Here is a 13,449-nt window from a genome sequence, read left to right on the forward strand (position 1 = left end):
AGGGATGCCAATTCAAACCCAGGGAGTGACAGGCATCGTCCAAGTCAGTAGCTCTGGACTACCAACCTAGTTGGAGTTAGCATGCTTTTCAATCAGTGATATGTTAAAATGCCAGCTGTTTTATAGAACATTGTCATTTCAGAGACTCTCTCAGGAAATATAATCCCTTTAGTGTGACATTACCACTTGCTCCAAAAAGAGCACATAAGAAAAAATTCATTCCAAACTGGCTTATTTCTAGATTCAAAAACAACTAGCAGAAACTCAGTGATCTTTACACTTGAAATACCTGTGATTCTCCAAACCTAAAAGGAGAAAAAATGTTCAAAACTAAAATGCAGTTTAAATATACTTTAGTATTATACTAAAGAGGAGCAGATTAAACAGTTTTACTTTTTTTTTTATCTTGCTTTAAAACAAACTTCCTCTACCTTAAGCTACTTTTACTGATAAGTGAATTATACTTATCCCTGGAACTAACCTTTTTAAGCCTTCTTCTTTATAAATGAGACACTGTTTCCAGAAGCTCAAAACAAATGTGCACTTTAGTTATTTATTTCTGTCTTAAATATATAACAGCAAAGGTACATGCTTATAATTCACATTATTTGTTGCTTAGGCTATCACACATGACAAAGTGAGCTAACTAGGCGTCTTTAAGGCTAAAATGAAAAGTAGCTTTGATTAAGTTGTAAAAACTCTCTTCAACAACTTTTATAAAACAACTGGCTCCAATTGAAATAATAAATATATTCTGGCTGATGCATTGCAAAATAGATTTAAGAGAAAAAAATTCATTTTAATAATTCTTCTCTGAGAAGAGTCTAGGAACGCTAAGACTTAACATTCTGATGAAGGTAAATATATGATCAAATTCCCTAAAATCATTATTGAAAGAAAACTAAAACTATAAACATTTTTGAAGACACTAAAAAGTAAATATTAGGTAAAATAAAAACTCCTGCTCATACCAATAAAGTTGAATGACTGATAATTTAAAAACAAATTTAAAAATATGTACACACACATGCACACGAACACGTATTGTCCTCATATTTATCTAATTAAGACAATGTTGGTATATTTGTGAGGCACATTCCTAGCATTTTTAGTTTGGTGCCATGCAGACCAATTCTGGCCTTGCATAAAACAACCCAACGTCAGAGAATGCTGGGCTATCCTACAGGAATGTCTAACCCAATATTGCAATATTTGTTGTTCTATTAAGTAGCTAGCAAAAGAGCCCTTCAAGTTTTACTTTCATAACATGTACTTTTACTCTTAAAATTATTAATTTACATATATACATATATACATTAATTTAATTTACATATACACATATATACATAAACACATTTCTGATTATGAAAGTAACACATTTCGTTATAGAAAAATATTGAAAGAACAAAGAAGAAAGTAAAAATTATCTGTGGCCCCACAACTTGGAAAAAGTCAAAAAGCATTGTAGTGTGCATGTGTGCAGACTCATTTAAGAGTATGAACGTATGTATTGGTTGCATTTTTTAATAAAATTGGGACCACAGTATATGTCTATATATTATTTTTTATCCAGCTTTTTTCACTTAATATTATACTGTGCACATTTTCCCATTCAACCCTTCATTTCTCACTATGTCAGATCATTACTAGAGGACACCCAAAAATATTTCTGTGAATTTCTGGTGCTGTTGCTCAGCACTTGAAGCACATTTAACCAGCTGTAAATACATCATCTCCAGGTCACATACTTACAGAAAATGGCATTGCTGCAGGATGTGCCTCTACACGGCTGATCTTAGTTGCAGGCAGTGCACATGTTTCATCAACTAAAAATTAAACAATTCATCAGATAAGACTTACATAATTGCTTATCAAAGACATATTAAAATATAATTTATAAATATACAAAAATAGTCAGAGGGAGAAAAGCACAATAATTAGAATTATGCACCCTCTAACTCAAAGTAATTCACCAAGTTCAGTTTTCAAGGATTTGATAACTAGCTAGAACTTCAGAGAATGTTTACCAAAGATGAAACACAATTCCTACTGCAAAAAAATGAGAACTTACAAAATCAGAAATCAATCAAGCTGGGAGAACTGTTACTCTATAGTTGAGAGGTAATCTTTTCTAAGGAAAAAGAATTGCTGAATATATTCACAATATTGTATTTCAGTGTGTGCGCTGATTTAAACATTTTATGTAAGGCAACAGAGAGTATATTAGATAATGATTTTAACTGAAATGCTTTTTATGTTTATATATGATTCAATCTAAGATGAAATGCCATACCCATTTAAAACAAGTAAGTTTGATGAATTTATACACAAAAATGGTGCAAAAGACAGTATGTGAAACACATTTCAAACCTTCAGATTTGGTACTGAATGTTGTTAGTGAAGTTTCATCGTTAACAACTGCCCCATTTGTACTGGATGATTCAGTTTTAATGGTCTGCTCGGTTACCATAGTTTGTGGGCTGGAAACAGTACTGGATACAGAACTTTCAGGGATTACTGTTCTTAAGTCCAGGCAACTACTTAGAACACCTATATTTGCTGAAGTGTGAGGACCTAAAATTAAAAGGAAATGATCAATTATTAACATAATACCTGCAGATAATTGGTGTATCTTACGGTTCTTGTTATATAATTTGTGGTATTTTTCAATTTTAAAATCGTAAACATGAGCACCACAAATGTCATTTGTATGAATTAACCCGTAGGCATAAAATGTTTAGAAAAATCAAGTGTGTTATGTCCAAAACGGATGTCCCACTCCTCAGCTCCCTCTTCTATTCTGAACACTGAATCACTGTTCTCAAACTCTAAGTCATACATCAGATGGCCTTGCCTCCCATTTTAGGGGAAAAGTATTGAGGTCTTCAGGGATGAATACCATCAATTTTCTGCCTTCTCCTGTCATAAACTAGAAAGGCGTTTGTCACTGTGTCCATCTTCTCCATCTTGTCTTCCATTTCAGAAGATGTGCCCACCTCTCTCCTAAGGAAGTTCAATCGATCCTCCTGTGCTCTTGGTCCCATTCCTCCCCCATAGTTTGGGACCCTCTCATCAATTATTCCTTTCTCTTCAGAATTTTCAGATTCTTACTCTTTAGCAGTTTTTGGCCCTCAGTCTATAAACATTATCAAGTCTCTCAAGCAAACAAACACGCATCTTCCTTGACCCCACAAGTCTTCTTAGCACCATTTCCCCTCACTAATTTCCTTCACAGCAGTCTCTACTTCTCTGACCTCCCCAAATTTGGTTTCTAGCACACCATGTACGTTAAAGAAATGGCTCTGGCAGATGTTGATGATTTCTAAGGGATACTTTTCAATTTTCATTTACCTCACCTTTCTGCAATATAAACTATGCTGACCACATACTCCTTTTTGCAACTGTTTCTTTCTATGACTTACATTCATTAATTCCACAATACTGAAGACTTACTATCTACCAGACATTGTACTTGTTTCTACAATGGTGAAACAAAGCAGATATGGTCCATATCTTAATGAACTTATAGTCAGGTAGTAGAGAGAGACATGTGTACACTAGTCACAAACTGTGATGCCCACTATAAAGGAGGAAAAAAATGATACCAATCTTTTTGGTTCTTTTCCTAACCTTCTAGGAACCCCTTTTCAATCCCTTAAACTGGCTTCTCTTCTTCAAATGACTCTTTAAATGCAGGCGTTTCTAAGCCTTTTCTTTTCTCCCTTTACATATATGCCCTGTGTTTTAACTACCATTCATGAATCATACATATGTCCTAGGCATTGTGCCAGGTGCTGGGAATCTAGCAGTGAACAGGTCAGACGAGGGCCCTGTTCTTGTGAAGCTCACAGTTTAGATACCGTTGACTTCTAAATTTACACTTCCAGCCAACAACTGCGTCCTCAACTCCAGACTTAAGTATCCAACTGCCCATTAGAAATCTTTACTAATATGTTCCTCAAGTGCCTCAAAAAACAGTAAATTCAAAGTTGAACCTATCTTTTTCCCCCCAAATTTGTTCTTGCTCCTGTATTTCCTATCTTGGTAAACAGTATCATCGTCCATTGAATGTCCAACCCAAAAAACTGGAGTCATGTTCAACTTATTTTCATTTCTCATATCCAACCAATTTCCCAGTCTAATAGATATTACTTTCTAAAAATCTGACATGTATTCTCTTCTGTCTATCCCACCCACTGCTTTAGTCTCTATGCATCTCTTGGAGTCCTAAAAGAACCCCCTAACAAATCTCCCAATCATTTCCTATTATAGTTCTTCTAGACAGTGAGGTTAGAGGGCCTATTGCATGAAAAACAAAACCTAATCATGTCACTCATCCACTCTTGAAATACCAGCTACTCTGACCTGCAGAGAAAAAGCCCAATCTCCTTATGTTAACCTGAGACTGGGTAGCCATTCACATTTAATTGTCCATGATGCGCCACATTTACTTTTTCAAAGACTCGAAAATTCCCTACCATTATTATAAAAAGCTTTAACTTTATTTAAAACGCTGTCTTTATACCTTCATTTTTCCTTAGCATATCCACCACACAACTATTATGATTAGAAGCATTAGCTGCCAAAGATGAATGGAAAATGGCATTAGAATCAGTTGATGCTTTGAGATCTGGTTTGTTTTTCACTGAAGTTCCTTTCATAGCTGTATGTTCAGTTTTTGCACTGTTCATTGTATCACTGATCTAGAAGAAATAAAATAGTTTATTGTAGCAAGCAACATTCAATCAAATAAAAATACATATAAAAATAAGCAAAATAATTTACAATTTAATGCTTTTGTTGCAAAATATGAAATACTTTATATTCTTAATTTGTGTAGGATTCTTTAAATTTTATAATAGCTTAAGAAAACAATTTCACTTAATCTCCATTCTCAAAAGATCAGTTCTGAAGGTGAAAAGGGAGAATATATTTTGACTGAAAAAATCTACATTTTAATAAGTTGTAGTTAGTATTCAAGTAAATACGTACATAATATAGGCTACAACATCAAAGCTACTGAGTTTAACATTCTGGTCAAATTTTCTTAACAAGGTCAGACATGTATACTACCGGTCTGATGACTCCTAAAGTAAAATCTCAGTGATCCAGAAGCTTCAAGCAAATGAATTATTCTGTTTAATTGAGTTTTCCATATAGATATCAAGATTTAATACATATACATATATTAACATGCTTTACCATTAAGCATTTTAGATAGAAGTCTTCCTAACTATATTTTCTCTTTTTTTCTTTTCAGTCTCGATGTGGCCTCTTCTTTATATCCTTAGTTATAGGGGTTCTGTTCAGCTAGTCTTCAGATGCTTCTTGAGGTTGATTGTTCTATCAGTATTTGTAATTATGGTGTGAACCTGGGATGCAGTAGGTATAGCATTTACCTAATCCGCCATCTTGGACCTTCTCCCCTAATTATATTTTCTTTGCCTTCTTAAGCACACTATAATGAACACATTTAAACTTTTTGATATTTCAAATCATCAGTGTGAACATCAGTTATTATATAGCAATACCTGTAGGTCTACTGAACCATAAAAGTGATCCGGCTTCATTCAAATCCCCCTATACTGCTGCTCTGCTCCTTTTTAATTACCTGTTTTTTGTTACTTTCCTATTTCCACCTTCACTGTCAATTATAACTATATTGTGAATTACATCTCATGGCTCTAAAGAGGCTTGTCCATAACGTGCCCTGTACATCTCTTCCAATTAATAGTGATGGTACTACTTTAATAAAGATGACGATGATAGCCGTAACCATCAGGGAGCATTATACTATGTGACAGGCATTGTGACACATATTTATAAAGTCTGTATTTCAATTAATCTTTACAGGAATTCTATAAGTTGGATAATATGGCCCTTTGCTTAGATATGAAAAAAATGAGACCCAGAGATCTTAAATAATCTATCCACAGTCTGGCAGCCAATAAGTAGCAAAGCTAGAATTTGAACCTAGGTTTATTTCACTCTAAAATCTCCACGTTATAGTGTCTCTAATGTACTCTTTGCTTAAAAATCAGATATCCAGTCTAACTAGAATGTTTTAAATTATGAATAAATAAAACCCAACTCAAATAATCACAAAGGAATTTTTTTTTAAGTATAAAGGTACATGTACTTATACGAAAACAGAATGGGAGAAGAGACAACAGTAGATAAGAAGATATAAAGCAGAAAAAGCTGAAAGCTAAGCGCCTGTGGGTAGAAAGTGACTTAGAGGCAAACTGTTTGTGCCGTACAGCCCAGAAAGGCTTGGGAATTGGAGGCATCAGGTTCTTTGGAGGCTGAGATGCAGAATGCAAGTAAACACCTCAGCACCATCATACAGAAGACCCCAGCTCTGCTCTTCCAGCACACAAAAGCAGACAAATTCCTCTCTCCCATTCTAACTGAAGATGGGAAACAGGAAGAAAGATTGACATGTGAGGCTCTGGACTGTGCTACAGTGTCTCTCAGGGGAGGCTGGATGCCAGACACCCATACTGACAATGAGGATTAAGTGAAAGTCTGCACGCTGAACACAGAGACACCACCCACCACCACTTCCCTCGCTAAGCTCCCAGAATACTGACAGCCAGTCTTATATCCCTTAGGCAAAAGTTTGGGGAATTCTCAGGGGAAACTCACTGGCCAAGAGAAAAGACCCACAGATACTGATATTTGTGGATTCCCTCATCCAATTACTTTTGTTAAGGTCTACTAATCAACAAGCCATGCCCATATGCATAGATCTTCTACTATGGTCTGAATGTTTGTGTCCCCCCACAAATTCATATGTTGAAACCTAATCCCCCAGGTGATGGTATTGGGGGGGGGGTAATTAGTGCCCTTATAAAAGCAGCCCGAGAAAGCTCCTTTGCCTCTTCCACCATGTGAGGATACCATGAGAAGTCAGCAGTCTGCAACCTGGAAGAGGGTCCTCACCAGAACTTGACCACGCAGGCACCTGATCTCAGACTGCTGGCCTCCAGAAATGCGAGAAATAAATTTATGTTGTTTATGAGCCCCACAGTCTACAGTATTTTGTGACAGCAGCCTGAATGGACTAAGACATCTTCCAAGCTCCTTTTAATGCCTTACTTTAAACATGAAAGGACAACCAAGCATCACCAGGCATTCGAAAGCAGCCTCTAATACAAAAGTCCAAGACCAAAAAAAGTTTTAAAAAAGGAGCTTGAAAAAAAGAAATATTGCTGAGAACAGAATATAACTCCAAAAATTTTTAAAAGCATAATTCTTAAAGAGATAAAGGAAGATGTACTTATAAAGCAAGAATAAGATGCTATAAAAGAAATAAAGAATAAGATCAAGCTTTTAGGAATTAAATATGTGGTTGAATATACTTAGGAATTGGACTTATAACATAAATGAAGAAGTTCTTCAGAAAGCAGAATAGAAAGATAAGAAGTAAAAAGTAAAACCAGAGGATTAGTGCAAAAGAAATGAATTATCATCATTCAATAACTATCAGTAGCTTAAAAATAAGAGAGAAAATGGAGGGAAGAAATAATCAGTAATGAAAGCCATGAGTTTCCAGAATGATGGGGTCTGCTGAGCACACAGCACAATGAATGAAGACATAGGCACTTCACTGTTGAAATTTCAGAATACTGGGGAAAAAAAGAAAAAAATTAGGTCGCATATAAATGATCAGGAATCCAAGTGGCATCAGTCTTGTCAACAGCAACACTGAATGCTAAAAGACAGTAGGAAAATGTCTTTACATTTCTGAGGAAAAAGTTTTTAATATAGAATTCTATAACTCAGCCAAAACTACCAATCAAATGTGAATAGACAAAAGCATTTTCAGATATGTAAATTTTTACAACATTTACCTTTCATAAACCCTTTCTCAGGAAACTACTAGAGGGAGTATTATAATAAAAAAAGGGAAAACACCAAGAAAGAAATGAGATCAAGAAACATGGGCTGTAACACAGGAAAGAGATAAAAGAAATTCCTAATATGAAACAAATGGAAGTTCTAAGGTGACTGCTGTATAACAAGCCTAGAGAAGAACCAGTAAGACTAGAATATCAATAGAGAGGGCTCAGGAGGGAAGTTTCCAAGGGGGAAAATAAGAAAGAAGAAAAAAAAAAAACTACCTTACATGTTTGAATATTTTGAGAGGAGTTTTATAATTTGAGTATGAATTAATAATAGGCAAGAAGAAAACTAAGCAAATGAAAAAGTGAGGCAGTTAACAATGCCAAGAAAAACAAAAAGTTATGTGAAAAAGGAATAATGCTCATAGCATACTACGTGGCTCAGCTGTAAATATGTCATCATCATAATGTAAACGTCAAATAAACAAATTTTCAAATTCATCTGAAAATATTTAAACGATGTGGAAAAGGGGAAGGGAAGGAAATGGCAATACTTTAAGAGACCATCAAATCTTGATCTTCCATTACTAAAGACAACTGGTCTAAAACTAGAAAGTCAAGAAGTAGCAGTTTAAGGATTTTATTTAAAAGTACAAAGGTAGATACCAGAAGAAAACTAAAATAGTTGAAAGTAGTTGTTTCTAGAGAGATATAATCACGAGCAAGGAGGGACAAAGTAGAAAACTATTGCTCTTTATTATAAACCTTTATAGTACCATCTAAATTTGTATGTATACATATATATACATAAAATATATAATCGACATATAACATACGTGTGTACAGCACTCCCTTATCCATGGCTTCACTTTCTGCGGCTTCAGTTACCCACACACAACTGTGGGTCGAAAATATTAAATGGAAAATTCCAGAAATAAACAATAAACAATTTATAAGTTCTATACTGCATGCTGTTCTGAGTAGCATGATGAAATCTCGTGCTGTCGCACTCCATCCCACCTGGACGAGAATAAATCCTTTGTCTAGCGTATCCCTGCTGTTATCTGCGACCTACCCATTAGTCACTTAGTGGGTTATCAAGTGGACTGTTGTGGTACTGCAGTTCTTGTGTTCGGATAACCCTTATTTTACTTAACAATGGCCCCAAAGTGCAAGAGTAGTGATGCTGGCAATTCGGATGTGCCACAGAGAAGCTGTAAAGTGCTTCCTTTAAGTAAAAAGTGAAAGTTACCGACTTAACGAAGAAATTTAAAAAATCATACGCTAAGGTTGCTAAGATCTATAGTAAGAAGAAATCTTCTACCTGTGAAATTATGAAGGAGGAAAAAGAAATTCATGCTAGTTTTGCTATTGTACCTCAAACTAAAAAAGGTATAGTCAGAGTGCATAATGAATGCTTAGTTAAGATGGAAAAGACTTGAAACCTGTGGGTGGAAGACGTGAACAGAAAATGTGTTCTGACTGACGACAATGTTGTGCCAGAAAGCACTGAGACTATACGATGAAAGGAGGGACCACATTCACATAACCTTCATTAAGTGTATTGCTATAATTTTTCTATTTTATTATTAGTTATTGTTGTTAGTCTCTTATTATGCCTAGTTTATAAATTAAACTGTATCATAGATATGCATGTATAGGAAAAAACAGTACATACAGTGTTTGATACTATCCATGGTTTCAGGCATCCACAGGCGGTCTTGGAATATACCCCCTGAAGATAAAAATAAGGGGGGAATACTGTGTGTGTGTGTGTGTGTGTGTGTGTGTGTGTGTGTGTGTGTGTGTGGTCTATTAACATGGGCTTTACTTGTTACATACCCTTCCTGACATAATAAACCTTTTCTGCTTATTACTAGTCCTCACCCATGTTTAGAACATGTGAGCCTATAACTACATCCCTTCCCTTGAAAAGAGTCTACCGTGAATGTAGATAGCAGTTTGCCAGATAAAAACCATGCAAATCCTAGTAAGCTTATTCATTAGTCTCCACAAATACCTACTGTGGAGCACTTCATAAACAAGAAATAACCTAACAAACACAGGTGCTCAATTTAGCAACTCATATTCTTTTGTAAACAAAATATGTACTAAAGAAATACTTTTCATGTACATTTTTGAAGTATGAATTCATTATGAGTATCTTTACAAATTTAAAATGAATGCATGATATTTAGAAATGTCAAAATATAGATTTCAAGATAAGTGTAAGTATAAATTACGATGGATTAGCCTCTAATGCTATGTGCAATAAGGCTAGACTTCAATCTCTTGGCCAGGGGTTCTTAATTCAGGCTGCTGTCACAATGATCTGCGAAGCACTCCTTAAAAAACAGAGCTCCCGGGCATCATCCTAAAGCTTCAGCTGCTAGATCTGGGGAAAGGCTTCGAAATCTGTTTGTGTTTGTTTTTTAATGTCAGAGATGATTCTGATGTGCAGTCAGGGTTGAGAATCGAATCCCTGTCCTAGAGTAATATGCTAAAAATATATATATTTTTTAAATGGGACTATAACCATAAACATTCATTTACCACCCTAAATTTTTTAAACTTACACTGTTGGGAACGATGCTATTACTGCCTTGTCTGTGAGGGTCCATCCTGACTCCTGTAGGAATGAGAAAATTCAGACTGATATGCTCTAAATTAACTTCAATAAAATATATTACAATCAAATATTTTTAAAAGTTACATATTCAGGGTTTAAAAGGTAGTATCTTTATCAAAGTTTATCTGCTTTCTCAATAGTTTGCTTAATATTTGACTCAAATCCTTTCTGAAAGAACATATAAAATTAAATTTGCTTTTACTTTCCAAGTGCCTGTTAGTTAAAAACACTTTTGGAAAAAAGCGGAAATATTTATTAAGCTGAGTAGCTTGTCAAATTAAGAAAGTCCATCAAAATGAACTGCAGAAGAAACATTCTACCCTACATATCTATGTGTTCCATTATATAATAATGGCAAGACAGTCAAGTTTCAGAGTGGAAACACGACGTATGTAATGTACCAGGCAGGACACATCATATTCAATTTCACAGACTTTTCTGTAGTATCTTTTAAAAAACAAACAAACATATGAGCATCCATGCTTTAAGCATGAAACTTGTTACCTTGCATATTTGGTGCTGCTGAAGAATCTGATGATGCAGCTTGGTATGGCAAGTCCGTATTCAACTGCAAAAGATAACCCTCAACTGTAGGCACTTCATCCCATTTGACATGAAAAGAGTTGGTAGTGGCTTTGATCAGTTGTACTTGTGATGGTGCTGGTGGTTTCTCTAAAGAACAATATTGATATTATACATTTAAGTTTCAAATGTATTAATAGTTTGCCTATAAAATTTCTGTGGACCTGGAGCTCTGAAAATGGCAGCAATGAATATTTCTCAGATAATTTACTCAGATAAACATAGCTATAGTTGGTCAAATGAAAATAGTTTGGGGTTCTGATTCCATTTTCTACAAACAATCTAGTTCCAAGCTATTTGAGTCATCAGATTCAGAAAAAAGTGTTTAATCCTAGAAGGGGAGGGGGGCAACCAAGTATTACATAGTTATAGCCACATTAGTTTTACCCTCTCTATAAGTTTTTAATTTTATGAGCCACTATTTAGCCAATAGCATACATATCAGCAATACTGTTAATGTTAGCAAAGATGATTCAGATACGATATTTTGGAAAAACATAACTTCTGTGAAGTTAATACCCTCTTATCAAAACTTGTACTACCCAAAACAGGTAATTACTTGGGTATAGAATATTACCAGCATTTCCCAAACAAATAACAATCATAGACTCTTAGAACTGGAAAAAAGGACCTGAGATTATTTCTGCAATATCCTTGTCCTCTTTTAATTTACCTATCAAATCATGAAACTCACAATTCCCAAGGGAGTACATTCCATCTTTGTACAGTTATATAAGGAAATTTATTCTTCTAGTGAGTGGAAATCTATAAACTATAATTTAATCCTTGATAGAACAAGTCTAATATCTATCTCTCTGTATCTTTTAGAATAAAGGTCTGCAAACTATGGCTCAGGTGCCTGGTTTTGTAAATAAAGTTTTATTAAAACATAGCTATGTTCACTTGTTATGTATTATCTATGACTGCTTTCATGCTACAACAGCATGAAAGTTATAACAGAGACCACATGGTACGCAAAGCCTAAAATATTTACTACCTGGGCCTTAACAGAAGAAATCAGATAGGTCTGTTTTAAAGGGTAACTAAGCCTAGTTCCTTCAACTATTCCCATGTAAATTCCTCCATGATCCTATTCACAATCCAATTAATTTTTTTCAAAGGAAGGCAACCCATACCTGAACAAAGGCAGATAATATAAGACAAGTCCAGGAAGTACACTCCCCACAGAAAAGAAATTACATGAAGAGAAAACAGAGAAATCAGTAGGGTGCAAATCAATAAAATAATCAAGAAAATCACCAGAACTGAAGAACATGAATTTCTAGACTGAAAGGGCCCACTGAAAATTCAACACAATGGATTAAAAGAGACGCACAACAGGCATATCATCATGAAAATTAAGAAGAGGGGGGATGAAGAAAAAAAATCCTAAAAGCTCTCAGGGGTGAGAGGAAGGTCACATTTAAAAAGACCAAAAATCAGAAGTGGTTTGGATTTCTCAACAAAAACACTAGAAGTCTGAATATATTATAACCACGCTTTCAAAATTCTTAAGTGTAATGACTTCTAATGCAGAATTCTTTTTCCATACAAACTGCCAATTAAGAAGGAAGGAAGGCTGAACGTATTTTCAAACAAGGCAAGATCTCAAAATAAATTTGTCACCTATGCACCCCTTTGCTGGGATGTGTTCCATTAAAAATGAGGGCGTAAAATAAGACAGGGGAAAATATGGGATCCAGGAAACAGGGAATCCGGCAGAGGTGAGAGGCAAAACATATCCCCAGGAAGATGATGAAGGGAGACTCCAAGATGATAGCTGTGCTTGATTTGTGGAGTGCAACCATCCCAGATTGGAGCAGAAGAAATTTCTTCAAAATGATGAAATTTGATAAAACATCTGATGCATCTAACCATAATGAGATGAAAGAAGATTTAAAAAAATAACAGAGTATGGATTGAATTAGTAGTAAGTACATACAAACCTAAAACAAACAAAACAATTATTAATCCATGGCAAATAAAAAATTTAGAAGGTATTCACAATATCCTACATGGGTCACCTGTGAATAGTGTTTATATAGTCATGATGCAAAAACTCAATATTAATCTAACAAAACTACGGTATAATCATCCTGAGAGACTAGGAGGTAGGGAAGATGCAAAGAAGGTGAGGAACAGTGGAAAAAAGAAATAAATCCTTAAATTCCATGGTAGAACGTGAACACACTATGCCTAAACTGAAAAAAAAAAATCAAAGTAAATGTGTGTGTGTGCACGTGTGTGCGCGTGCGCGTATAATTATATGGAGATGTGGAATTAAATACCAAGAATTGTTTAACAGAGTTGAAAGCTGCTGCTTGTGAAGCAAGGAACATGGGAGGAGGATAGGAGCAAAAGACCACTATTTTTCATAAAAAGGCTTATGGA

The 13,449-nt window shown here is 35.0% G+C and overlaps 1 protein-coding gene across 4 annotated transcripts in view; it reads right to left on the reverse strand.

Moving 5' to 3' along the window:
* Positions 1 to 13,449, reverse strand: part of HCFC2 (host cell factor C2) — a 41,403-nt gene that overhangs the window by 11,850 nt on the left and 16,104 nt on the right. For all 4 annotated transcript variants that reach the window (XM_081058526.1, XM_081058524.1, XM_081058525.1 and 1 more), the window contains exons 8-12: positions 10,981 to 11,148; positions 10,424 to 10,476; positions 4,526 to 4,703; positions 2,371 to 2,574; positions 1,753 to 1,826 (exon numbers count right to left, since the gene is read on the reverse strand). In XM_081058526.1, coding sequence (XP_080914652.1) covers positions 1,753 to 1,826; positions 2,371 to 2,574; positions 4,526 to 4,703; positions 10,424 to 10,476; positions 10,981 to 11,148 — 677 coding nt within the window. The remainder of the gene's footprint in view (positions 1 to 1,752; positions 1,827 to 2,370; positions 2,575 to 4,525; positions 4,704 to 10,423; positions 10,477 to 10,980; positions 11,149 to 13,449) is intronic.

The sequence above is a fragment of the Rhinolophus hipposideros genome (assembly GCF_964194185.1).
Source record: "Rhinolophus hipposideros genome assembly, chromosome: 9".
NCBI lineage: Eukaryota > Metazoa > Chordata > Mammalia > Chiroptera > Rhinolophidae > Rhinolophus > Rhinolophus hipposideros.